The following is a 27178-nucleotide window of genomic DNA, read 5'->3' as shown; positions in this document are numbered from 1 at the left end:
AGGGCAGAATCGTTCAACACACACAAATAAAAAGCCCCTGGATCTCGCAGATGGACCCCATCAGTTCATCTTACTGCCGAAAAAGTTCATGCACTTAATAATTTATTTGTGTTCTGGATACTGTTTCCCAGCTGAATATTAACAACTTTGAACTGCACCACGCTTTTAGCATGGTATGGGTGGAAGTCATGGAAGGGCAGCAGCAGGTCTCCTCTCAGGTTAAAATTATACTTCTGTTCCTTCCAGAACGGTCCTTGTCCCTCTCTGTTTATTTTCTTTCATTAAGCAGTTCCTTTAATCACGGTATCTGTTTCACTCCTCCGATTCATCTTTCCCAGTGATAAACTCTCCAACCAAAGCTGAGCATCAATTACCAAGGCTGGGCAACCAAAGGGATGAGGCGCCGGCAAGGGCCCGATCCCACAGCCAGGAACTGGTGGTGCTGCCAGTGTGAGGGACGGGGGACAGGGACCAGGCCAAGCCCCAGCCAGGCAGGAGGGGTGGTGGACGGCCTCCGGCCTCCAGCCCCGACAGATGCCCGGGCAGGTTATGAGAGCTGAGCAGGCTTCCAGCCAGGGTGCTCCCAGTTTCCCCTCCCAGGGCTGGATGATTAACTCCTTGCCGGGACAGGCAGGAGAAAAAGATCCTTCCTTGTGCTGAGGCAACTGGGACGCTGGAGTGGAAGGGGAGCAGCGCCAGCAGCACAATTTGCTGCTACAAACAGGGCGCTCCCTGCCCTTTCTGCAGCGTCCCCCAAAGGCAGGGCCACCACCCCAATGCCAGCAGCAGCTCTGCATCCCCAGGCAGCACAGGATGGGGCCTCTGGGCACCCAGAGAGGAGTCCAGGCACCGCCACATCCTGCCCTGCTGTCACCTCTCCCTCTGGCCCTGGCCTCTCCAGAGCACGGAAAATAATTCTTTTCTATCTACACATGTAGGATTATTTTTTAAAGGAATGTCTCCCCCAAATGGGAACAATTTCCTTCTACACTTCTAACCAAGTGTACTTAACATTAAAAGAGAACTGATAGAACATATTTAATTACTCAAGGTTAGACTCCTAATTCCTCAATTCACTAAAGGAAACTTGGCAAGAAGATGCATCATTTTGCTGCTTTCTACTGGAGCATCTGAGGGAGAAGAGCCACTGAGGCAGCTAATACACAAAACATGATCAAAAGTGATTAACAACAGCTTCATATGCAAATTGCATTAATGAAGGAGTGCAAAGTCATCATGTAAATTAAATATGTCAAATCTCTTGGTGAACTTTCAATCTTGAGAAGAAAAAACACCGCTTTAATTTTTTTACATCATCAATTTTCCAAGATTGAAAATCTAAGAATCTTGGTGCTATAAAACAATTTTCACCTTTTTTTTCTCCTTCAGCAGCCTGACAGGCTGGCCTGATGTGTGCCGAATGCACATGTTAATAGGCCAATCAAAAATGCAAAACAATTCGCAATTACTGCAAGGACCTAATGGTCATTAGAATTTACAACTAGGTAATGAACTAAAGTCTGCCCACACCATGCATATTCATAAAGCAATTTAGCCTTTGAAGATTAAAGAAGTGCTTAAAATTCAAATGAGCTTTAGCAAATTATCAGTAAGATTCATCCAAAAAGCAAAAGGGTTTTTCTTCCTGTGATTTCCTTATTTTTTTAATGCAAAATTGTTATATCTTCCAGACGGAGCTTCAACTAAACACAGGGCTCCGAGTCAAGCCAAAGGGGCTGGAGACAAACAGAGGCAGAAAACATTGTTATGGACTTTGTTCAGAAAACTAAGCCCTTAAGAGCCAAACCTATCTCTAAACATGGTAATTTATCAAAAGCAGCACAGACTTGCTCATAGGCAGTATTGTGTGCCGCTCTCCGAGAGCAGATTAACAAGATTTCCACCACCCTCCAAAAAAGCCTTTTTCCCCTCAAGTCACATCTTCCATGTAAACAGCAAATGTATTATAAAAACATTATTTTCATCAAAGTGCAGCAGCATTAATTTTAGGGACTCACTGCATTTAAAAGGGAGGGATGAAAAGATCTCGGCACCGGAGCGTGCCACAGCGAAAGTCGCGGTGCTCACGCGGAGGGGAGCTGCGGCTGCCGAGCCAGCGGAGCCAGCGGAGTTTTCGGGGGCACCGCTCAGCGCCGGCGGCTCCGCTCTTGGCCAGCCTGATCCAGTCATGCCAAAGGGCACAGAGCAGGGAAGACACTTCTGCCAGTGATCCCAGAAAGAGCTTGGCAGGGTAAGGGGGGAAAGCGCTGGCTGCCTCCCCGGCACCCCGACTTGGAAGGGTGGATGAATGTACAAATAATTCCTATTCCCACCTCACCAGCCTTCTCCGACCTCATGGCTTATCCTACCTGCACCCCTGCAGAGCAAAACAGATGATGCCTGGAGCTGTGCTAATGCCCCGCTTTTTTTACATTTATTGGGCACAATAGGACCGGTGCTGTGCAACAGCCGCAACAGCAAACATCTGGATTGGCCATGAGCCCCTAGTTTTAAGCAATTCCCCCCCAACACCAGCATTACTTCACACAAAGAGAGTCCGGGGAAGGCCAGTATGGGATGTGACAGCATAAATCAGAATTAGATTCAAAACAAAAGTTTAGAAACTACTGCCGGACCGCCGAGCTGTTGAAGGCCACAGTCTCCCAAACTGCCTCCAAGTCATGTCCCCCCATTAGGAGATTTTCCCCCCCACTTCTTTCTCTGTTTCCAGAGACATAAAAACCACACTACTGGCTTCTGAGCATTCCCTAAAATAAAGCAATTAACTTATTTCCAGGCTCCAGCAAGCGATCATGACAGCCTCCCCCCACCCCGGCAGAAAGTGGGAGCCGGGGTCCCCTGACCCCTGGCCAACACAAAAGAAGCAGCCCCAGCACAATGCCTGCTGTCAGCAACTGAATTATTTTTATACAGGAATTTTTATCTCTATGGTACAAACAAGTATGTGTCTGTGCTGACTTGTTAAGCAATCCACTTGTATGTAGAATAAGATTTTTTTTCCCTGCTACCAGTCACACAGCTCTAAGATCAGAAGAAATACATACTCTTTGAAGCTCCTCAAATGTTTTAGTTAAAAGGACAGCAGTTATTTTCTAAGATCCAAGAGTATCTTTATCAGAATTTAATTTTTCCTTATTGATTTTTTCTAACGTAACACAAATTTAACATAGGACAGTTTATAGTTTATTACAAAATAATACAGCCTCTATCTCTTTTTCCAAATGCATCCCACTGTGTTCTAGCTCCTCAAAGAGAACAAGGCTTCCGGACTACTGTTTCTCATTGCACAACAACTCTTCCCTAAACATGAAAATCAGCGTCAATAATAGAGAAACACAGGGAAAAGCCCCTGGCCACCCTCACACAGTAAATGCTCTGTGCGCTCACTATGCCCTGGCTGAACGACAGTTCTGCTGATCTATTCTCTTACTCCACAAAGAATAAACTCAGTAGCTAAAATGCAACAAAACCCAGATGATTCATTCAATGTCTGAAAAAAACCCAGCTGTGACGCTGAAGCAAAGTAATGCTGGGTGACAAATTAATTGTTGTCAATATTGGGGGGGGGGGATACAACACAACACATTTGTATTTTTGTATTTTGTATTTCCCTACCTGATAAATCAATTAAGCAAGCAATTAATGCAAAATTAAACTCCTTACTTCCTAAAGGAATGAGGAAGTGTGATGCATAATTTTAAAGAGGTAATAGCTGTAGTAATAGCAGTAATAATAACAGTAGTAATAATAATATAATTATCCATAACAACAATAACACCACTAAAGGCAGGGCTCTTCTTTGAGCCTTTGTTGTTCAGCAGTAATTCCATTGTTTATTTAGGCAGAGGTTTTTCTATCTGCAGCTAAGATCAAATTGTAGGTGTAATTGTACAGCATTTAAGCAAAGCAGGGGAGGGTGGAAGCAAGAAGTCCTTGGTTCTGACTGACCAAAGCTCCCCACGTCTCCCTGAACCAGCACACCCACTCCAGTGGGAATCCAGCACCCTCTGAAGCACCCTGACAATGCCTACCTGGAAGGGCAGAGAGGAATAGCTTCTCCTGACAGCTATTTCCCAGGGATACTGAACCTCCTGCCGTGTCAGCAATGCAGTTATTTGGCTTTTGCACTTGCCCCACTCTTGGTGTCACACCTATTTAGTGTGAAACACAAAAATCCGAGCTGTAGCTGAGTTCCACCAGATAGGGAAGTGATAGGATTTTTTCTTTAAAAGCAACCTGTTCAGGTAAACAGTTCCAGTAGAATTGCAGCCGGCAAGCGGGGAGAGGTCTCCGGGGAAAGCACAGAGAAGAAACACTTTGGTGCACTGTCTGCAAACCCAGAATTCAGCAGCTTTTTTTGGCAGCCAATTTGTTTCAAGTGTTTTGTTTCAGGGAACGTATGTATTTTTCTTTGTGCATTTTGTGGATTTACTACAACCGCTCCTGACAGCTGTTGATTCAGTTAAATGAGCACATTATTAAAAATCCTCTAACACAACCACACTGAAAAACAGACACCTTTGGATGGAGCTGAAGATTCAAACACACAAGAAGATGCAAATGAAACCTCTGCAAGGAGGATGTACAGCCTGGGCCGTGCCCAAGCCAGAGGGCAAAAGGGGCTCCGGCCCCTGTTTGTGGTGGCTGTTTTCTTTGTTTCAACCAGACCCAGATGCTAAAAAAAGAATGAAAAGCAATGCCAACAATCCCGAGTATATTAAAAAAAAAAAAAAAAAATGTTTGCTAATACTCGAAAAAATTACATCCCCCAGCGGGCTGAAGTTAATGTGCTTCAAATAATTCTGCACCGTGCCCCACACTTTGTCTTCTTTTCTTACTTACTATCCAATTTTGCAGAGGAAGGACACTTATTCAGAACGAGGAGGGAAAGAGGAGGATGTTTTCATTTTGCTTTAGATCAAAGGCAAACAAGAATGGAAACTGTGGCATATTGAATTTTTTTTTCCACCACTGTCATTCACACTGGGCTATCGAAGTTTTATACAATTCCCCAGCCCGGATGCATATTAAGCTGGCTGTGTACAGCTTTATTATAGCATGGTGCTGAGGAAACATTAATATTCCTGTGTTGCATCTGACAGGACATTTACATGCGCCCATCTGAGCTCACACCTGAGAGCTGCTCCAAGGTACAGTAGCTGTGCTCCGATTGTAAAGGCAAATGAAGAACACAAATTCCCTGCTGGGATCGGGACTGACCTCACCACACCCCACACCGTAAACCTTTCCCTCGCCAACCCCAGGCAATGCCACCTCCGAATGAAGAATGAGCCACCAAGTTACCAGCCTCGGCAATAGAAGAGCAAAAAAAAACCTCACTGAAATATTTTAAAGATGCACAGCGAGTGCAGCTGGCCAATAAAGGTTGGAAAACAAACTAGCTGAACCCCGTGCGGGATGCGTTGCATACTAAACCTGATTAGAGAGACGGGGAGGATGTTTATGAGCTTTTAAATGCGTTTGGCATTAACACAGGAAGGTTTGAATAATGTGAGCACTTGGTCTGCTCATCCATAGGGGTCCACAGCCACTGGTCCAGTTCCTGCAAGAGTTTGATCCACATCTGGCAGAGCAAAGCACTGCTGCACTGCAAAGCACCCAAGATGGGGCCCCCTCCAAAGCAAACTGTGTTTCATGGAACTTCATTATCAGACCATCCCAATCGCTTGGGTGGTTTGTGGGTCCATTAATGTGCCTGTTATTCTTAAAAGTATGCCATAAATCACAGCAATCCATGTACTGGTGTCTACCTACATGAGCCCAAACCTGCTATGCCCGACATCACCAGGCGTCAGGCTGGAGCTGCTGTCTATGTACACAGAGAGACAAAATTATGTTCATTAGCCCAAGGGAAAAAACAAAAAAAAAATCCACCCAATGGTTAATTTTAGGGCCATGCTACCAATATGAACATACATATCTGTAAGTCTTAATACATTGAAATACATGGACTTGATGTGTTTTATGGACTTGTGCAGTACCCCAGTAGCTGACACATAAAACCAAGCGCTCCCAGATGGAAGCTGTGTTCAAATGCCTGCCACTGGGAGAAGACATCTCCTTGGACTCACAACATCCCTGGACTCACAACATCCCTGGCAGCATCATGACCTGAACAAAATCACAACAAGCAGAAAGGTAACGAGAGATCTTCAGTGATTAGGTAAAAAAAAAACCACAACAAAACACAAGTGGCACTGTGCCAGGCCATGTCCAGCCTGATGCTAAACGCCTTCTATTGCACAAAGCTGGTACTAGTGGATATAAAAGCAGATCAAAGCCTGAAGGGAATTTTGTCCGAAAAATATTTTGTCCGAATGAGGATTCATGCAGGCAAACAACTGGAGGCTCCCGTTGTCTGACAGTGCCTCGCAAGCCTCTTTAATTGTCTTTATTATTTGAATGAAACAAGAAAGAGCTTGTGGGCTGAGGGTTGCATATACAAAACGGGGTGATGCTAATAGGCCTCCTCCTCTTTAAAAGAGGCATTACCAAATTATGGGAATGTTTAGGGAAGACTTCACTTCTCCCACCGGGCTAATTAGAAGGTGTTTAATTTACTCCCTGCCTCAGTTTCCGTCGCCCAGCATTCGTTGCTGGGACTCTGCGCAGAGCCTTACATCCAAAGCTTTTGGCACATCATGCCAACGTGCACCTTTCAAGATCTGTATGGAGTGTGCCAGGCTGCCTCTTGAACCACCAGCATTACGGATGCAGTGATGCCTCTGCTCGTGGACAGCTCCACAATTCAGTGTCCCATGCAATAGGAGAAGGAACACAAAACATGTTTCTAATCCTTTCAGAAGATCTGATTTGCAGGAAACAAAAAAAACCCAGCAGAAATATTCAGGGCACCACAACACTGTGATGCTCCCCTGGAAGGCAGAGGCAGAGGAAAACTTTCTACCCTGCTTCTGTGATTCGAGTGAACTCGTATTTGTGCTTCCAATAAATAGCCATTTTTACATTAACTGACTGGAACAGCAGGGAATAGGAAAACTAACACAATCTTTACCGCATACAAAGGATGATATTGGTGTCACGTGCTTGCTTCTTCAAAAAACGTTATTTATAAAAGGCAACAGGGAAAGCAGGGAAACTATTGACTCTTCTCTGTATCCCTGCGCTAGCAGCATTACAGCAACTTTTTGATCCCCTACATTTTTTACATTTTTCCCCCCCGAGAAGTAAATTTCACAGCCGCACAGGCCACCGCCTTTAATTAAGCTTTCAAAAGTCTTCTGACAATGCCAACAATTGCAAGACACTTCTAGAGCTCAATCATGCAATCATGGTGACACTTCTATTTACAATTTGTCTTAGAAAGAGTTTCTCTGACATTGTACTTTGACAAAACAGCCAAGCTGCCGGTTCACAACCTTTCTCTGTCTTATTTACAAATACAGCTTGTACGCAGTGCTCCAAATCTCTGGAGCGGGAGCCTTTGGGTAGCACCCTCACTATTTTTTCCTGTCTGCAATATTTTACCCAGCCTGCTCTCCCTCCTTCTTTGTATGGGGAAAGCAGCCAGAATTTGACTTCAAAATCTTCCCATATTCCTTCTTCCCCTCCTCTATTTTTAAGCTTTCATCTTATTGTCCAGATGAAATGCTAACTATTCAGTGCAGACAGCAGTATTTTTTTGTCTCCAGAACAAAACAAAACAAGGACTCGATAGCCACAACCTACAGAATTATAATGGCAACTACTAACAACAGTCCAAAACAAATTTCTGCTTAAAGACATTACTTCCCAAGAACTGTAATAATCAAATAATACTCAGTCTCAAATTTAGTACCAAATGACGTTCACCTTCCCCCGACTGCAGCAGACAGAGGGATTTCTTACATTATTTTCCCACGTGTTTAATTTGAATGTCACAAGCAGCTTGAGAATATAGGATTCAAGCAGTAAAAATGACCTCCCCTCCTCCTCCCCTCTTTGTACAGTAAATAGAGCATCCACAGATCTACACTCGGCATTATACAGGGGAATTTGCAGCAGCACTCCGAAGTGTTCCCCCAAATGCATCCAAGTAACATTTAAGATCCTTCTTCACCCCAACCTTTCATTAATTCCCTCGGATTCATACACACAAAAAACAAACCGCCAAAACCTGGCACGGGCGGGCGATAAATATTTCCTCAGCCTTTTCAATAAGTGAACAGTGATTTTACATTCACTGATCTCCAGATACTTCAGTTAGTATTTCCCCCTATTGTAAAATACGAGAGCGGATAACTAAAGCCCTGCCGTCGCCCTCACCGCAAATCACGGGCTGCCGGTATCTGGTGGTGAGGCTTTGACATACATATTGATGAAAGCTGCCTCGTTGGACCCACACAACATATCCTATTAATTTTCAGTTAAATTTATGGCATTTCAACTCCAGCGCTGGATCAGCATCACTCAAAATTTTATAGCAAGGCAGAGCTGCGCACAAGCAGACACCTACATGGAAGAGCCAGGTATGGACACATGGCTGCACCTGTATGGATCCCACAGCTGCTGCACAGGTTGCACACACACATATGAGCTCCTGTCCCCATCCCTGTCTCTGGAAAATGGCAAGATAAAAGAGCAGCTTAAGGACAGTTAAAACAGACACTTCTCCCTGCATTTGAATGAGTTGCTGCCTCCTTCCTCTTCTGTAGATCTTTAACCGTGACTTACGATTCTCTTTTACTGTAACACCCCAACTTACTGACTAGAAAACTGCAGGCAGGGAAAAAACTGCACCCGGAGCTCACCCACAGCACCTCTGTATCTAGGCCTAACCTGGAACACCTCTTCCATCCTCAAAACTAATCTGGAACATTTTTATATTGCTACAAAATATGTATTTCATGGTCTTTTAGCAGAAAGAATAACTTCCCCAACTTCTGTGTATTTTTCCAAAGGCACCCTCTTTTTTTTTTCCCTCAATTACACACTCAAATCTTGCATTTTGCATTCTTGCACAGAAATCAGATATAAGTAGAGTTTGAGGTTCTTTGCAGAGGCTCTCCTGAAGCCTGAACTTCACAGTTCAGGCTCCAAGACCTTCACTGGAAATTTGACTGCTGGACTCCTCAAACTACTGGCTATGAGCAATCGGTCACTTCTTTGTGACACAAGGGAGCTGAACTCCAACTGCATCCAACTGAAAAGGGAGATGAAAACAAGAAGGGGAGGAACAGTGCAACCTTAACTCCTGGTGCACCTTCTCCCTTTCCCAAAGCCAGATTGCATTTCCAACCAACAGGAAGAGCCAAGGGACCCCAGCGTTGCTCAGCTCCAGCCCAGCCAGGGAGGTGCAGAGAACCTGCATTCTTGGACCTCCCATCCGTGTAGGCATGGCTGGGCACCACAGCCAGAAGCCTTGGGGCAGAAGAGTCCTGACAACCAGAACTCCATCTCTCTGGACACACTCACGGCTTGCTCTGTGGACCCTCCTGCAGAGCGCCAAGCCTGCTCCCAGTCAAGCCCACCTACATATACAAGTGAGCAGGATCAGGCCCTGCCACTGTGCCCCTGTCCTCAGCCACTGCCTCTGCTCAGCGAAGCACTTACAGTCAGGTAAAACCACAGCCCTTTCTGAGTTAACGGCCCCGTGACAGCGCACGAGCCCAAATCCTCCTCGCTTCGCGTCACCTGCGCCACGCCAAAGCAAGACTTGGCTCGCTGAGCCTCCTGCACCAAGCAAGTGCCAGAGCAAAACCCCCAGCAGAGGAGGTTCCCCTTGTGCAGAACTCCTCAGCGTGGCCATCCCTCCAGCCCAGGGACCGATCTGGGTCCATGGGGATGACAGCATGTTTAATTCTTGCTTGACAGATACTGTGTTTTGTCTTTTGAGCAGAGCGGCGCCGTATGTAAATACAGCGTTACATCATACCACCGCTCCTCCATATTTGGTGATTTAGTATGGCTCCAGAGCTTGGAAGACTACAAATCCCTTCCGCCAGGCTCCTGCTTCATTAATCACGCCCTACACTTCTGCTGGCTTTCCGTCAGATCGCAGGCAGCACGTGGAAATGGGCACTCTACCACTCTGGGAAAGAAACCGTACCTTTAACATCCGTGTCTGGGAAGTGCAATATGAGGAATTCTTGGGGGGGTTTAAGTCTCATTCAAAATATAGCTTAGCACTAGCTGAGCCTGTGTTTCCTCCTAAATGTAGAGATATTCACCTTTCAAGGAAAGACCGATTACTCTGCAGAAACAGCAAACACTTGTTCACATGACGTCTGCGTGTGCACGCACATGGCTCTGCACACAGACACGTGCACAGACAGACACCCATGCACCAATATGGATCTGCTGCCACCACAAAACCTCCAAAACTGCAGCTCTCCAGCACAGTTTGGCGGCCGTATTGGAGGCCAGGGAAGGCTGCAGAAGGATCCTGCTGCACCTCCCAGAGCCTACTGCCCTATTATGGTTTAACTTTGTGGCCAAAGAAAGCCCAAGACAAGCTCCAGCACATCACGTGATGATGTACTGCGCCTCCGACAACCTCAAGCAGTCCTATGGGCTCCCCGAAGAGAGTTACCGACAGTGCCATATCCTAAACATCACTGGAGGGGGAGTTTGAAACTGGTTCAGGCATTCATTGGGGTTAATAGGCTGCAGTGTCGCCTTTTTCGACTGGCATGGTTTGAAGTGATCTGAAATGCTCGCTGCAAATGGCCAGTACTTCTGTTTACTAGTAGGGTTTTAAAAGCAGAGCATGCCTTGTTACACTCCCAGGGCTCTGGGATTCTTTCACATGGTACACTTTTATTTTTTTAACCTCATTTGTGAAAATATCTGCATGGCCAATGGCTTTCTGATTTTATAAAAAAAACCATTATGCTATGAAATGAATTATTTACCCTTTTTACTTTTTTTTAATTACATTTCATGTTGTTTGTTGCACAAAACAGAACTCTGCCTTGGACATTTGTACAGCTGACATGTGGTTGTGTAAACCGCAAACAAAATCAAGATACATCTGTCAAAACCACATCAGAGACAAGAGAGAGCACAGCGAAGCATTTATCATTTGGCTGAGGAGGCAGGCTGCAGAGAGCAGCCTTTCCTGTCAAACCAACCTTTTGAAATTTCCAACATGCCCTTAAACTTTTCGAATAAGCATGTCTGTGCGCTTCAGCAACTGCCCTCTCTACTCTGGCCTGGCCAGTCGAAAATGGCATCTTAAAGTCAAGGTCGGTGGTGTCACTTTGCCATGGGGCTGTGTTTAATTACAGTCCATACGCTGACAGCCAATATGGAACCAAGGCTGGTGGATGCTCGGTTAACTCTTTCACCCCTGACTTTGCCAAAGACTCAAAAGCTCCTCGCTTTCTCACGCAGCAGCCTCTCGGAAGCCTCCTCCTAACAGCGCTCCGGCAGGCGAGACACCGGGAGACGGTGACTACAATGCAGGCAAATCATGAGAGTGGCCTCAAACAATACGGCCAGAAACACCGGCTGGCACGGCACGTGCCTGTTGCTCCCGCCGCTGCGCAGGCACCAGGAAACACCGCTAACCCGAGGCAGGGAGGGCATGGACACGCCGGCCCTCACGGCGAGCAGAACACACAGACACGGCAGCGCACGACTGCCAACATGCTACGTTGCAACTGAAACAGAAATAAACTCGCAAACACTTCTCCTTGCTTTAATTTACCTGCTATATGTTCCTGTTTAGGGCAAATTCCTCTAGATGACGTTGATAAACAATCGTCATCCTCTGGCGTAACCTGGATGCCAACCTCCACGGGATTGGATGCTTTTTTCAGCTCACTTGGTGAGGGTGAAGGTGGCTTATCCACAGCCTTCTCTAGGCAGAGACTGCCATTGCATTGTTTCCGTTTGTGCTCAATAAAAATAAGAATGTCCCCCAACGGAAAGTTCATCTGACACTGGCCACAAGTGAGGAGGTCGTGGTCCCCTTCCGGAGCTCCCAATGTGCCATGTTCAGGTTCGTCATCAGTGAGAATGGCTTCAAGAGGTTCGGCTGCAGTTTGAGAAACAAAAGGAGAATGGTTAGAGCTCTCGGGAAAGGCAGCGGGCGCGGGGGGAGAAATGCGTCGAGCCCCCTCTTCATGAATATTATACCCCGCTCTGGAGTCCGCCTGCTCCCCCCCAACCAAACCCATGCAACAAGGCTGTCAGCACGACGCCGAGGACAGGGATTCAACAGTTACAGGGAAGAGATTTTGCAGGGGCAACTGTAGCACGTATAACTCAGAGGGAGAGCACCGCAACTGTCTCCGTGTTCCTACACGAGGGCACATTTCTGACTCCTTGAACGATTTGGTGCTAAAATTAAATGGATAGGCTGAAAGAATACACTGCGAAACTCTTGTGGTACTACAGTAAGAAGGGAATATGGTGTTTTATTGCTGAATGTATTATTTATGTACATGAATTCAAGGCTAAAAGCACTGCACACACTCTCACACACATGGGTGTGCATCTTTCACCAGCCAGACAAGACCCGGTTTCTAAAATTCAGAAATACAGTGTAGACAGAAGGTATTTTAACACACATAGACACTGCACATTCCCTGTACAGGCCGTGCAGGTAACATGTGCATGTGTGTAAAAGAGAAGGGGGAGGGCCAGCCTGCACGGGCACACACACCCAGGCACCGACACGCAGGGCACATCCAGCCCTCAGAATACACATGCAGACATAAACGCGTGGATTTGTGTCACTGTCCCCATCGGCCCGTTTGCGGCTTCCAATTTAAAAAAATCCTAAAGTCAGTAGTTATACATGAAGTGTGGGGGGGGGGGAGGAGGGGAAGGGGGAGGGTATGAGGCAAATAAATAAATAAGTATCTATGGCAGAAAACCAAAATGGTAAAAAGCAAGTGCAGCAGAAATGCCTGCAGGGTGAGGGGAGACACCGCTCACTTTTGAGCTACTTCTCAGGATCCAAAGAAACAGCAAATTCACCACCAAGACCACTCAGAGATATTAGCTGGATGAGGTATTTTTTAGTACTTAAGGAAATAAGGCAATCAGTCATTTTGTGTTTTTTAATCCTGAAATAAGGGAATACCTAAATTATCTTGAACATGTTAGCACTCATGGCCTTCAGCATCTAAAAATCAGCCTGGCCAAGCAACTGCCACATTTCCTCGCAACAGTGAGAAGCGCCTTCTTTAAACTCAAAATACCTTGCCTAATGTTGTCAAAGTTGACAAATTTTCTGAATGAGCTCCAAAAAGCTTCATTATGAGGCTATTTCTGCTCACAGAGTCGGCAGTGGATGCTTTAACGAGGCAGATTCGGCTGTCTTTTCTGTTGGCTTTTTTTTTTAACGTTACATTTGCAGAGAATTACCTTGGCAATCTCTGTGCAGTCTCCATTGCCATCGCCTTTCACAAGAGGAAAAAAAAATAAATACGAGCAGCGTGTTGGTGTTCCTCTGTCTGTGCAACACAACACACACGCTAGCAGCAGCAAGCAGGAGGAGAGGGTACTACAAACACAACCCACCTCAAAACACTGCCAGGTAACGCAAGTGAGACAGAATACAACTCCTAAACGGTTAATCAGCCTGACCTTCTTTAGCTGGCTGCCAATTTCACATTTAATGAACTTAAAGCCACAGAGAATCAAAAAATAGATTTTAATTTGACTGCATAATATTGGAACTGATTTTGATAAAGTGAAAAAATCCCGTGAACTCAGGTTAAATTTATTTCAACCCTACCTAGGCTGAATATTGAGGAGGAAGATCTGGAGTAGCTCCCAGTTGTGCTGCGTAAAATAATATTGAAAGAGCACACTACCTTGTCGTACCTTAGCTCCAACTAGGACACAGGGATCCAGTCCATCATTTCTTGCCTCTAGTACTACTTCTAATTTAACGTAAGGTCAACCACAGGAATATGAAGGTTACATTCGTATTAATAAAAACAATGTCTTAATCGCTGGGGCTTTCTTCTAAACTTACAGACCGCCAGGAGAGGAGGCACAACGTGCGTCTCACGCTCCTCGGGAAGCCGGCAGAGGAGCAGGGTGTTTCTGCGGGATTGCCGTTTTTGTCCCCAAGCCGTTCCTTGAGTTCGGACCGAGGGAGTAAATTATTGCGGGACTAATTCCACCGGTAGCTCGCTGCTCGCCGCAGACAAAGGTATTTTGCGAATCTAACTTCGAGCTCACCGACTCTCCGCAGAAAAACGACACAAAACCACCCGTGCTCCCCTTGCAACTGGCTTAGCGAGGAGCTCTGCATAATCATTACTCAATTATAATGTTTTCCCGCGGCCTGATTCCTTTCTGACGCTGTCACTATTATTTAGCAGGGGAAGGTAACCCGCTGCTTCGACACCAGACAGTTAAAAGTGGCACTGAACAAAAAAATAGACTTCGCTAAAAGTCTGTACGGACTGGGCTGATTTACAATCAAAATCAGGAAATGAAGTGGTAATTCAGAGGTTGCTGATTACACCTCCACATTTCACCTAATTAATTTTATAGGAGGCAAAGTTCTTGAAAATAACAAGATGATCAAATGTACAGATATAAAACCTGTAACCTCAACATTTTCTATGCTCTTAACGTAAATTATTGCTAATTAACAAGAATTATATACTAATGTATGAAATACGGCTGGCACTGTGTTCGCTGCAAAACATTTGGCTCCTGATGGAGGCAGAGCCAGCAAAAAAGAAATATGCTTTTTATTATTACTGCTACTTTTAGAACATAATATAAAATACCAGGATTACAAAGAAAACACCAGAATACATTTCACCTGGCCTTGCCTCCGATTTGCAGGATGCATCTTTTAATTCTGGTGCAATCAAAATTCCCTGCCTGGGTCCCTAATCATCCTTCTCTATTTTTCATGCAAATTGCCCTTCCACCAACATGTCTTTTCAGCTTTCCCCCTTCGCCCTCCTACTCCCCCCTTTTTCCCCCGGTTCCCAGCCACCAAAACAACCACACCGGCAAAAGAGGGATGGATTTTGGAGTGCCGGGAGAAAGGAGGTACTGGGGTTGATGGGGCGGGGAGGGGGGTGCCACAGTACGGTGAGGACAAATGCCCGCGGGGCAATGCGGATGCTCTGCCGGGGCATTTTCCTGCACCGTACCGTGGGAGGGATGGAGAAGGGTTGTTTAATCCCAAGTTTGTGTCTTCGGATCACAGCGGTGCGAGGAAAGAGAGACTTGGGGGTACAATGGGAACCGCCAACACGTTATGGGGAGGGAGGGGAAACCCGGGGAGGGGGAAGGCGAGCATCCCCCGCTGCCTCCCGGAGCAAGCAAACTCCGCGCAAAATTAAGAACAAAGAAGAAGAGGGAGGGGGGCGTGGGGGGGGGTGGAGGGGAGGGAGCTGGGCGCCCTCCCCCTCCCGCCGGCCGGGAGGCAGCGGAGGAGCCGGCCAGGTTCAAGTTCGCGGGGCTGCCCGGTTGTTTGATCTCGCTGTGCCTCCTAGCGACCGAAGCGGGCACGCATCCCGCCCGCCGCCTCCGCCGCCCCGGCCCCGGCCCCGGCCCCGCCGCCGCATCCCCGGCGCGCTGCTCCCCCAGCCCGGCCTCCCTTTCCCCCCCCAGCTCCCGGCCCACCCACACCCCCCTCCCCACCGCCGGGGCGGCTCTCGCCGGAGGGACACCCCGGACCTGTCCCGGCCGCCGCTCCCGCCCCGCACGTGCGCGCACTCCGCGCCGGCCCGCGGGTTTCTCGGCGAGAATCAGCCGCGGGGATCCCGCCCGTCGCCGCTGCCCCGGGGGCCGAGCCAGAGCCCCCCACCCCCTCCTCCAGTCCCGCCGCGATCCCCGTTCCCCGCACCCCACTTCCACGGCTGCCCGGGAAAAGCACCCCGTTTCTGGGTGGGGGGGGGGCATCCCCATATGCGAGTGATGTTGCACCCCATCCCTAGCCAGGTAATTAAAAAAAAATTTAAAAAGAGAAAAAAAAAAGGCTCTCCGAAAAGTATCGGGGGGAAGAGACGGCGAGGGGAGGGGCTGAGCCCCCGACACACCCCGGGTTTTAGGGCAAACTTTGGGCAGGCAGAGCCCCCGGCCGGCCCTGCCCGCGGCGGAGCGCCCGCCTGCAAAGAGCCAGCGCTGCTTCCTTCCCTCCATGTGCGAACCTGGCTGCAATGTCTGGGCGGCCGTGGGGGAAGAGAAATCGCGGCGGAAAGTTTGGGGGGCTTTGCGAAGAGCCGAGGGAGCCGGGAATGGTTGGCAGGAAGAAATGGCCCTGGGTTTTCTGCCATCCCTAGGAGGGAACAAAACCCGCCGGGAGTAATGGGAGAGAAAGGAAGAAATAAAGAAAAGGGGGGGAAAGGAGTGAGGAAAAGCATGCAGCATTTCCCCTTCCCCCAGGCTCACCCCGAGGAAAAGGGGATTTTTTTTTTTTCTCCCTTCCTTCCCACCCCCCTCGCCCCAAACCTTTCCAGCTCGAGTTGCCTTTTGTTGTGCAAAGAGCGCTCCCGCTTATCTTGCATCTAGCCCTGGTGTGTGTGGTGGCGGCTGGAGGGAGGGACGGAGGGAGCCGGAGAGTTTTTGTTGCGAACGGTGTGGTGGGGCTCGGGGTTTGTTTTTTCTTTCCCGGGGAGAGCGCATTTGGTTTGGGGTTGAAATGCGGCAGCGAGAAAGGGCCGTTCGCGGGTGTGAGGGTGCGTGTGTGTGTGTGCGTGTGTGTGAGCGCGCGTGTGTGCTCAGCCCGGGCTCGCTCTCGCCTGTGTTTGTTGGCAGGAGGCTCCCCGCACACGCGGTGCTTGTAAACATTCAGACACGAGATTTTTCCCAATCAAAATCCACTTCCACTTTTTTTTTTTTTTTTTGAAAATCTTCCAAAAAATAGTAAGCGAGCGGGAGAACGCGAGGCGAGGGCGAGGAGGGAATCCCAGCCGGCACGGCGCGGCTCGGCTCGGCTCCCTCGCCGCCCGATGCCGTCCCCCGCCCCAGCCCCAGCCGGAGCGGCGGCGGGGCGAGCGCGGGGCGAGGTCGGGGCGGCGGAGCTCCGCACGGCCCCGGCCCGGGGCGGCAGGGAGCGGCGGGACAGCCATCCCGCACCCCTCGGCGGAAACAAAAGGGAGGCGGCCCGGCTCGGCTGTGCCCCCCCCCCCCGGGGAGGGCGCCGCGGGGCGAGGGGGCGAGCCCGCCGGCAGCCCGGGGGGCTCCGGCCGCCGGACTTTCTCCGCGCTCCGCTCACCCGCACATCCCGCCCGCCCAGCTACCGCGGTGTCCGGCGTCCCGCCCGCTGCTCCCGCAGGAATTTCTTCCCACTTTCGGCCGGTTGTGCCCCCGGCAGCCCCGCACCTCGCCCGCGCCTCTCCCGGTGTCGGGCGAAAGCTGCCGCTCTTGCCGCCAAAGAGCGCGGAGAGCGGAAGGCGAGAGGCGAGCGCGGAGCGGGGCAGTGGAGTGCGCGCCGGCGGGCGAGGGGCACGGGCAGAAAGAGAAGAAAAGTCATCAAGGTGATTAAATTAGAGAGGCAGAAATTACCCGGAATGCTGAGAATCCCGAGCCGGCGCCGAGTTAATTTTTTCCCCGACTCGCTCACTCGCTCTCACTTTTAATTTTTTTTTTTCCCTGCTCACGCTCGAATTAAAAATTAAATCCGTGAAGGGGAAATTAAATAAATTGCTCTCCGGGTTACTTACGTGAAAATTCCCGTTTGCTTAAGTGCTGGGGTTTGCCTTGCTTGCGGCGCGACATGGTGGGTTGGTGGCTTCGGTGGCTTGTGAGTCGCTCGGTTCACATCGGGAGAGACGGGTTAGAGAGGAAGGAGACTCCAGAGAAAATATCTTCATCAATGTCTTTTGACATCCAAAATAAATTAGAAATAATACAAAGATGGCGCAGGGAAGATGAATTGTGGGATAGCAGTCATGGCTCTTTTTTTTTTTTTTTTTTTTTTTTGTGCAAGGAAAAAAAAAGAGAGAGAGGGAGAGGGAGAGAGAGAGAGGGAGAGAGAGAAGGAGAGAGAGAGATGAAAAAAATGGCAAAAGCCCCCCTGAGCTGCAAGTTCAAGTGCGGACGTGACGTCCCTGCGAACTTGAACGTCAGGAGCCTGGATGGACAGAGACATACAAAACATGGGCAGGGCAAGCCGGGGAGAGGGGAGGAGGGAAGGCGAAGGCAACACCAATGGACACTCATCAGGGGCTGGACATGAAAAAGAGAGCAGGACAAGCCAATGGACAGTGATCGCAGGGGGGAGAGGGGAGGGGGCGCGGCGGGGGGGGGGGTGCACCGGCCGCCCGGCGCACGCTGCCGAATGGAGCCGAGGGGCCGGGGACGGAGGGGGCGGCGGCCGGAGCCGCGAGTGGCCGCGGAGGAGCCGGTGCAAGAGGGGACCCGGGAGAGGGGCGAGGGGCGGAAATTAAACACACACACGGGGAGAGAGGAGGAAAAGGAGCGGGAGAAAGCGAGCAGGCAGGCAGGCAGCGGCAGCTCTTGCACGCACACCCCCGCTGGAAAAGCAAATACATCGGTGAAGCCAGAGCCGGGCAGAGAGGGTTGCGGGGCAGGCTGGCCGTGGGCTGTGCCGAGGAGGTGGGGGAGCTGGGGGAAGCCAGGTAGGACCGGAGACCACCCAAAAAGCAAGGGGGGGGGCATCCGGCTCCCGGCTTCCCCGTTCGCCCCCCCATCCTCCTCGAAGCCGCCGAGTCCCCTCCTCCCGGGAGCTGCGGCCCGTCCCCGGGGGACGGCGGCGGCCCCGCGGGGAGCTGGGGGGCGGCGGGGGCTCGGGCCGGGCCGCGGGAAACTTCGGCGGCCAGCGGCGGCCCTTGCCCCGGGGCGGGCGGGGGAGCAGCGAGCGGAGTTTGGCGGGCGAGGAAGCGGCAGGCAGGGGAGGAGAAGCCGCAGGAGCTGGGCGCGGGGGGAGCGGAGGGCGGCGGGACCTCGCGGCTTTCCCCGCGGGCTGCTCGCGCCCGCCAGCCCCGGAGCCTCGCTTCCTCCCCCGGCGGCGCTCCGAGCCCTGCCCGCAGCCACGGGCTCTGAACGAAAGCGAAACGCGGGGCTGCCGACGGCGGGGCGGCGCGGGCAGCGGGTTGGCAACGGGGGAGGGCGGGAGAGGGGGGGAAGCGAGGCGGCAGGAGGCACCGAGAAGTGGCTGGAGTTGGGAAGGATGCGGCGGCAGTGACTGCAACTTCGCCGAAAGGACTCGGAGCGAGGCGGATGCTGCCGGCAACGGGAGGGATCAGGTTGCGGTAGAAATAAGCTCTGGAGGCAAACGGGTGTGCGGAGCGAAGTGCGGCTGCGGAGGGGAGTGCGAGGGGCTAACCGTGCCCGGGACGGCGGCGGACAGCCGGAGAGGAGCGCCGGGCGAGAGCCCGGGGGGACGAGGAGCTGCCCGCCACCGTAAGGGAGACTTCGCCGGGCAGAGCCGCGGCTGGTCGGGGGAGCGAGGGGGCGGCGGGGGCCGCGGCTCGGCGGGGACCTGTTGGCCGGGCGAGCCCGAGCGCGCACCGGCGGAGCTGTCAGGGGCCGGGGCCGAGCCGCTCCGCCGTGGGATGGTTTCAGCTTCCCGCCAGCCGCCCCCCGGCTCCGCCCGCCGCCGCTCAGCGCTCCCCGCCCCGGCTCCCGCTCCCCTCCTTTATCCACCGGCACAGGGATGCGCCCCGCGGCTGCCGGGGCAGGGTGCGGGAGCAGATGCGGGACGTGGCGGAGGGACCCAGCCGCAGGTGACAACAGCGGCGGCTCCTGAGCTCACGCCACTCGCAGGGCTGTCTGTGCCAGGCGTGCACATGTCCCTGCGCGAAACACGGGCGTGTGTGTGTTTGTACCGGAGATGTAGATATATATATGGGGCTTGATTTATATCTAATGGCACGTATAAAGCTTTTGAAGGTGGCTGCAATGTAAAAAGTAATGACTTTATTACCCCTGAAAGGTTCTGCGGTTCGCAGTTAACATTCCTCTGAATTACAATTCATTACGCTCTCTAGAACCAACCTGCATCAGAACACCTATCTGTGCTTATTCCTAATCACAGGCATCGTTTCATTTATTTTCTTTTTTAAAAATCATAGCAAATTAAGAACTTGGTGACAACTAAATCTGTTTCATTATCGTGCCGTGTTTGAGATTCCAGAGGTGACTTCCCAGACCGCATCTCAAAACCTACAGTCAGGAGCTAATTTTACAGATGCTTTCATGAATAGCAGCGAGGATGTTCTTACCATCAGCATGCCCTTAATTCCAGCACCGTAAAAATGCCTCGATTTAAATGGAAACTCGCTGCCTTAAAAATAATATTTCATCCTGGCTGGATAATTATTAATATTAGCATTTGATCGCAAAGCGCTGGCTCCCCCTCGTTCCTGTACCCCCCCCCCCCCCACCCCACAGCGCTTCGCATTGTCATGTGATTGGAGGGAGATAACAAACCTCAAGAAAGAAAAGCACTGAGAAGACATTTTTAACACGGCCTGACCGCAGATTAATAATGCAGGTGGGTTTTTATTTCATTGTATTTTTAGGGGAAGGGAACGAGGCTGTTTAATGAGCAGTCGTGGACACAGAGTGACTGTATTTACAATCCTTGATGTGGCTTTCGGTGGGCAATAAATTATGACAATATTAAAATTATTTTCTGGCAGCCCATTTAACTGTGCTGGGGACTGTAAAGCCCCTACTGATTCCATTTATGCCTTGTAATTGCGGTCCATAGTCTTGCTCTAAACCTTTTGGTGTATATTGTGTGTAAACTTTAAGCTAATAGACTTTTTTTTGAATGGAGGGATTTTTGTCTATACTTCCTGCCGTATACATTTTGTCTCTGATCTCTGTAGTTAATGGCCAAGTCCTGGTTTATGCTTTATAATGTGTTGACAAGTATTCTAACAGACTTTCTGAAATAATGCACATATATTCACGTCGGTTAGAAACTCCACAGTATTTTTAGAGTCGAGTAGATCTATATCCTAATGCACTGAGAGGGAGTGTAAATCATAGAGGATTTCATAGCCCTTTCAGTAGTTTTCTGTATGAAGTATGAGCAGCGTGGCCTCCAGACGTAACCTTTTAGAAAAAAAGACAGTGCTTTTATTTTATGGTGTAAAGTGCTTTTAGCTTCAGGGCTCTGAACGTGAATGTGGTCAACAAACAGCTCTTGCCAGGGAGTTTGCTACAGCCCAGCGCCGGGCACTATGGGGAGGGATGCGGGGCCGCCCCCGGCCGCAGAACCGGGCTGAGCTCCCCCGAGATACGGCATCCTCCCCGCCAGTGTCCTGGGCTCGGACACCCCAAGGAAAGGGGGGGTCGGATGGTCCCCGGCGCTGCCGGAGAGGCTGATGATGGTAGCAGGGTCAGCCCCGTTGCATCCGGGGCAGGCGGCTGGGCTGCCTCGGAGCTGGCCCTGGCTCTTGCAGCAGAGACAGGGCCAGAGGGCACAGCTGGGGCTAGGAGCGCCCCAGGAGAGCTGTGGAGCAAGGGCGACGCACCCCATCACTGTCCCACTGCACCCCACAGGCTGCACCTTCTGCATCTTTGCGTCCACCCTCCCAGCACCTCCGTGACACATCGAGCGTCTCCAGCCCTCTCTGTACCTCCCGCACGCTGGTGTTCCCTTGCTGGGTTGTACTAACAAACCACTGCAAGTGGCAGGTGAACATTGTGAGAAATGCCCAAATGCTGACTGCTAACACCTAGAAACCCTGGCAGATTGGAAGGGCAGGTGAAAACAAACCCAGGCCAGCACAGAAGATAACCCAGTGATCATGTTCTGTGCACTGACACAAACTTGTGTCACTTCCTGCTCCTCCACAGCCCTTCTCTGTCCAAGCTGCAGGGGATGCCTCGCGGTCCTGCTGCAGTGTTTGGACTGCTGTCACCCTGGCCATGTTATCAGCTGCTCCTTGGCTACGGACTCCTAACCCCAGAGCAAAGTCAGCTGGAGGAAATGTGGCCCTACACCTCAGCAACTTCTGAGGTACATGCTGAAATCAGAGCCATGGTGGGTTTCAGCCTGCCTCCAAGGTGAAGCTAACCTTAGAGAAGGGTCTCTCTCATTAGCTGAGTGCCCATCCTGCCTCAGGCTGTCCCATGTGAACCAGAGCCCTGAGACACCAGCTCATGCCCTGGAGCAGCTGAGAGCAGAGGTAGGCACCCATCCTGTCCCACAGCAATGGCAGTAACCTGCAGCAGTAGGACAGAGTGCCCAGGTGAGAACATTCATGCTGTAAAAATCAGTCTAAGATTTATATCTGCCAAAATGTATCTGTCCCTTTCCTCACACCTCAGCTGTCTGCCTGAGAAACAGCGTGGTCCTCCCTACATTCAAGCACCTGAGATTCTTAGAGGTTGCTGTAGAAAGGGACATAAAACTAACATTGAGAAGTGTGGCCTTCCTCCATGTCACAGGCGGGCACCCAGGGCTAGGACCTGAAGGTGCAGAGGAGCATGGCACAGTTCATGCCACGTACTGCTGTCCCTGCCTATCTGCTACTTTAGTGACAGACTTGGCAGTGGGTGAGTTCAGCAACTTTGGTGGGCAAATGTTCCTGCTTCGAAGCTCCAGCTGTCATTCACTCCAAGCAGGAATCTCACTTGCCAACATTACAGAACATTAGGACCAAACACAAATTCCAAAACTCTGCCAGTTCCCTGGAGCCAGGCTGCATTATATAACGGCAGATCGCACGGGGTGCTTTCCGACACCGTCTTGATAGCCTCAATCAGGCGGAGGCAACGTGGGTGGAACTCTTATCACACCAGGCTGACTCCCGTGAATGAGCAGAGGACTTGCACGTTCTAGAAATAGTATGTGCATTAGTATTCCCGCAGGAGAAACTTGGGCACGCTGCTCTGCCTTTTCTCCTTTTTTTTTTTTTTTTTTTTTTTTTTTCCCTTTTTAATAAAGGCTCAAAATAAACTCTGATTTTGCAAGCTCTTACTAGCAGGCTAGCAGGCACAGCACACACAGCAGCGAGTCCGTGCAGGATCACAGACATCTGAGCGCCAGGTGACAGAAAGATTTCGTTATCGGCTCGCCCTAGGCAGGACCTGGAATAAAACCCTGAACTTGGGGAGACTTTTTTTTCCATGGTTTATTCAGCAAGGCCTGGGATTTCAGCCTGCCTCTGCTTGCACAGCACCTATCACGACGGAGCCCTGAAACTTGCCTGTGCTTTCTGGGGATCACTATAAAATAAATGGCACAAAGTGCTCAGGGAACAGACTTTAAAGTGGCAAGAACCCTCCCTTGAAGCACACAAAGTGTTTTGCTTGTGTGTGGGCAGGCAGAGGAAGGCATTAGTAAAAATCTCATTTTTAATCAAATGTTTGATTTCAGCCAAGCTGGGTTTAGTTTGCACTACTTACTTAGTTGTCATATTGTAGGTTTAATATTTATACGTCTTTTTATAAGTAAACATGTGACCTGCCCCTGAGCATTTCTATGCTATATTTCAAGCCAACATGAGTTAAACTATGTGCATTTAAAACCTCCCAGAACCTGACCTATAATGCAAATCCATACAGTCTTAATTATTGCAGCACCAGCAGCCACGGCACGAGTGAGGTAGCTGAGCTTTTGTTACTAAAGAGGTACAGTAGTTATGGTCTGTCAGTGCTCCTGTTGCAATCCCCATTTTGAAGAGGTTATAACTTGGGCTGTGTAAATTTGATTGAGCTGAAACTTGGGACTTCAGCTGTCAGTCCATATAGGGAATTATCTTATGAATAATTGGCTAACCCATTGCTTGGTTCACAGACTTTCATAAAATGATTTTTAATGGGTTTTAATGTTTTTTTCTTTTACTGACATCTAGGGTATGAATTTGGTACTTCTAGCTCTTTGGAAGCTACATACTCAATGGAATACGTATAGATACCCCAGGTAAAGCTACAGCTACCCCAAGGATGTCACGGGGCACACCTGCCACCCTGACCCACCTGCGTGTTCCTATACACTGAGAAGAAGCCAGGAACAAGAAATGACACTTTAGTTATCTCCAAAGAGGGTCCTAAATGTGTAAGATAAAGAGAACCTAAATAAATATCTTTGCTAACAGTTTCTTGGAATCTTTTAATCTTCCTGGGCTTTATCTTCCCCCCAGAAATGTGTGGAAATGAGTCCTACCTGTGTGCTGGTGTCACTTAGAAAGGGATGAGCCACTCAGCTTTGACTATTGAGCCTGAGTTTAAATATTGGTTTGTGTTACAAAGGATTTTGCTGATAAATGCTCCCTACTTTTCCCTAGCTTTAAACTTGCAAAAGTCAGTTTTTATCACCTCAAATCACACTAAGACAAAAAGTGAATGTTTAGTTTAGATGCAGACTCGAGATTTTCCTTAACCCTACAGCAAAAAAAGCCCAGCCCAGGGCCAGAAATACGAGCCACAAGCTGTAAGTGGATTGCTCTCACAGAGCTGGATCCCACAGTTTCCGCGTCCCTCTCCCCACACAGTTAAGGAGCAGGGACACCTGAAGTCAAGAGCAGCATCTCCATCTGTTTCAGGAAGAGTTCTGATCATGCCTGGCTGCAGCCAGGGGCTCTCACACTGCAGGGCTGTGTCCTGTGTGAGCCACTCCAAAACAGCTCTGTGACATGCCGGGTTCTCCTTGGCAAGATGTCCCACACATCCAGATCCCCCCATCTGTCTTGCCTCACAGGAACCCATGACACAAGTTGGTCCTTTTGAGACACTGCTGAGATCCCAAGCCATGCATCTAAGCAAGGTCACTGTGTCCAAGCCTATGAGCAGTTGGAAGGCAGGTCGTTGACACAAACAGCTTCTTAAATTCCTGTTCTGACTTGAGCTGGTAAGTGCTTCCTGTGCAAGACTAGATCCAAGGGGATCAAACTCTCCTGATGAGGAAATCTGGAAAGCCCTACTCTGGATGTGGCAGGCAGGGAAAGGCAAATATTTTGCCTTGAAAAATAAATCCAGCTATACCTCAAATCAATTTAAAAAAAATAGAATAACAAAAATAACTCACTAATCTGAGAAACCCAACATTAGCAATCAAAAAGAAATTATTTCTATTGTGAAATTAGTTTTGCTATACAAGATGAAGAAAGATTTAGTTGTTTACTTATCTGCTGCTGCACACAGTCCCTTCTTCCTAGCAGGCCTGGTGTGAGGGACAGTAGAAAGGACAGTGCAATAAAAAAGGATTTTCCTCCTCTAACTCTGCTTGATATAGCCCCTGCCAGAGGAATCTACTTGGCCTTGGGTACTGCAAAATTCTTAAGCACATATTTATCTTTGAGCACATCAGCTGTACTTACATGCTTAAAGTAAGCATGTACTCAAGCATGCTGTTAGATTGGTGCCTTAACATCTTCTGTAAATAACTCACATTGCTTTTTAGAGCTTCAACTTTTAGTCACGTAGAATGCATTGAACTGAAATTTAACATACACAATCATCATTCTCTATATTAATTTTATATTACTATTTCAGGTGACATTTAGGTTTAGCTTTTAGCTTCAGCCAAGAAGAAATTCGCCTGCTTTGCAGAACATGACATAGTTTGTGTGAGGATCTTTTCTAGATGAAAAATAATTAATAGTTGAGAGAGCAGAGTCCTTTCTCTGTGCTTAAAAATAAGGACAGCTTTACTGTGGGTTTTCTCCTTTGCCATATTTATTCTATGCAAAATTTCAGCTTAATTGTTAAAATGCTTACAATAATATTTTAATGCAACTCTCTGTAGTCAGAAGAATAAATTATTATATAGCCCAAAGCTGCACAGAAAGACATAGCACTGAGGGGGAGCGGGAGTGGTGGTGAATAACCTGTGATAAGAGCCCACTTCTTTGAGCAGTTTGGATACTTTTGCCACCATTTGTTATTGTCAGCACACATAATTCTGTCAGTGCAGTATGAATCCTGGCTGCAGTGAAAAGAATGTCTTCTCCCACCAATATGAATAAGATTTCACTCAATTAAAATAATGTGCAAGTATATTGTATGGCATTACATAGAAAGCTGATGTGCATTAAGTATGAATGCTGGGGTTGGGGGGAGTTATTGTACTAATGCTATTGTTCATTGAGCAACTATTCCCCAGCATTTAAAAAAGCAGGGGAAATTAAATACAGAAATCAGAAATAAGTACAATGTTTGATATTACCATACTGAAATTAATGTATTCACAATTTAGACTGTAATTTGCCCTATCATATTTAGTTTCACAGCATCTGAGAGCTTGGAGAGAGAGAGAGGAGTAGATGTAAACACATGGAGAGAGAGCTCCATGCACTGTCTGTGCTGACACACACCTCCCTCAGACGTTTGGGTGCTATAGATATCCACAGGGTAAATCCAGGCCATACAGAGCCCCAGTCTGTAAGTGCTATCCCCCACAGGCAACAGGGAGAAGCTTGGTCTAGATGTGGCTGGAGCAATGGGATAGAGCAGATGGGATCCACTGCCATCTCCTCCTGAACTGTGCTGAGCAGCCTCTCAGCACGGGGGTGAGATGAGCTACAGGCTCCTGGCACCCTGCTTGGTGCTGCCCAGAAATGAAGGGATCTGAACACTTAGGGACGTACAAGGACACAGCCATGGCCATTCCTCCGAGGAAGGCCAAAAGTGCCTCACAATAGGTGTGTCTTAGGCAGCCACTGCACTCAGAGCCAAGAAAAGTGAAACTATTCTCTATTAGCTCTCACATGCAATGCCATACTGCACATCTGTACATTGCTTATGAGCAGGACTAAAAAATACCTGTACCATGGCACTGTACTTTTAAAGTGTCTGTTCAATGCCTTTCCCAGTCTCCAAGGATTGCCTCCTCCTTAGACTTACACGTTCAGTGAATATGACGAGGCTAATTATTTTTCCCTGAAGTGATCAGTGCTCGTCTCTAGCACGGACCTCACATTTTCAGCCTCAGAACTTAAAAAAAGAGAAAAGAAACACACAACTGCTTTCAAATCCTAAGACAAAAACCAGTTTGGCAAACAAATTCCCTGCCATGGGCTTTACCAGGTTTTACTCTTCCATCAAAGCCCCCGTGCACGTAGAAGCCTCTTCGCCACTTTTGAGAGGGGGTTCAGTATTTTCCTGTTACCTTTCCTTCCTGTAAAGCAATCAGGGAGAACGGCAGGAGGCACCATCAATATGCAAATTGCTGCCAGATAACTGGTTTCGCTGGTTCCGCCTTGGGAAGCGGCACCGCCGCCGCGGGGGCATCCGGGGGCGCGGCGGCCCCTCCGCGCCCGAGTCCCGCCGGCCCCGCGGGGCC

At 49.2% G+C, this 27178-nt stretch overlaps 1 protein-coding gene and 1 long non-coding RNA gene across 8 annotated transcripts in view; one reads left to right on the top strand and one right to left on the bottom strand.

Moving 5' to 3' along the window:
- Positions 1-18549, bottom strand: part of BCL11A (BCL11 transcription factor A) — a 71773-nt gene extending 53224 nt beyond the window's left edge. For 3 of the 7 annotated variants that reach the window (XM_068186146.1, XM_068186147.1, XM_068186145.1), the window contains exons 1-2: positions 17637-18549; positions 11693-12022 (exon numbers count right to left, since the gene is read on the bottom strand). In XM_068186146.1, coding sequence (XP_068042247.1) covers positions 11693-12022; positions 17637-17691 — 385 coding nt within the window. In that variant the 5' untranslated portion in view covers positions 17692-18549. Of the gene's footprint in view, positions 1-11692; positions 12023-16422; positions 16726-17636 lie in introns of those variants that run through there. The other 4 variants (XM_068186149.1, XM_068186153.1, XM_068186151.1 and 1 more) reach the window with 4 other exon arrangements.
- Positions 18550-21556: 3007 nt separating this feature from the next.
- On the top strand, positions 21557-23992 carry LOC137471662 (uncharacterized). The gene is made up of 2 exons (XR_010997757.1): positions 21557-22942; positions 23751-23992. It is a non-coding gene; the product is annotated as an uncharacterized lncRNA (long non-coding RNA).
- Positions 23993-27178: the final 3186 nt, after the last annotated feature.

The sequence above is a fragment of the Anomalospiza imberbis genome, chromosome 3 (assembly GCF_031753505.1).
Source record: "Anomalospiza imberbis isolate Cuckoo-Finch-1a 21T00152 chromosome 3, ASM3175350v1, whole genome shotgun sequence".
Taxonomy (NCBI): domain Eukaryota; kingdom Metazoa; phylum Chordata; class Aves; order Passeriformes; family Viduidae; genus Anomalospiza; species Anomalospiza imberbis.
This window is presented reverse-complemented; position numbering and strand designations above follow the sequence as displayed.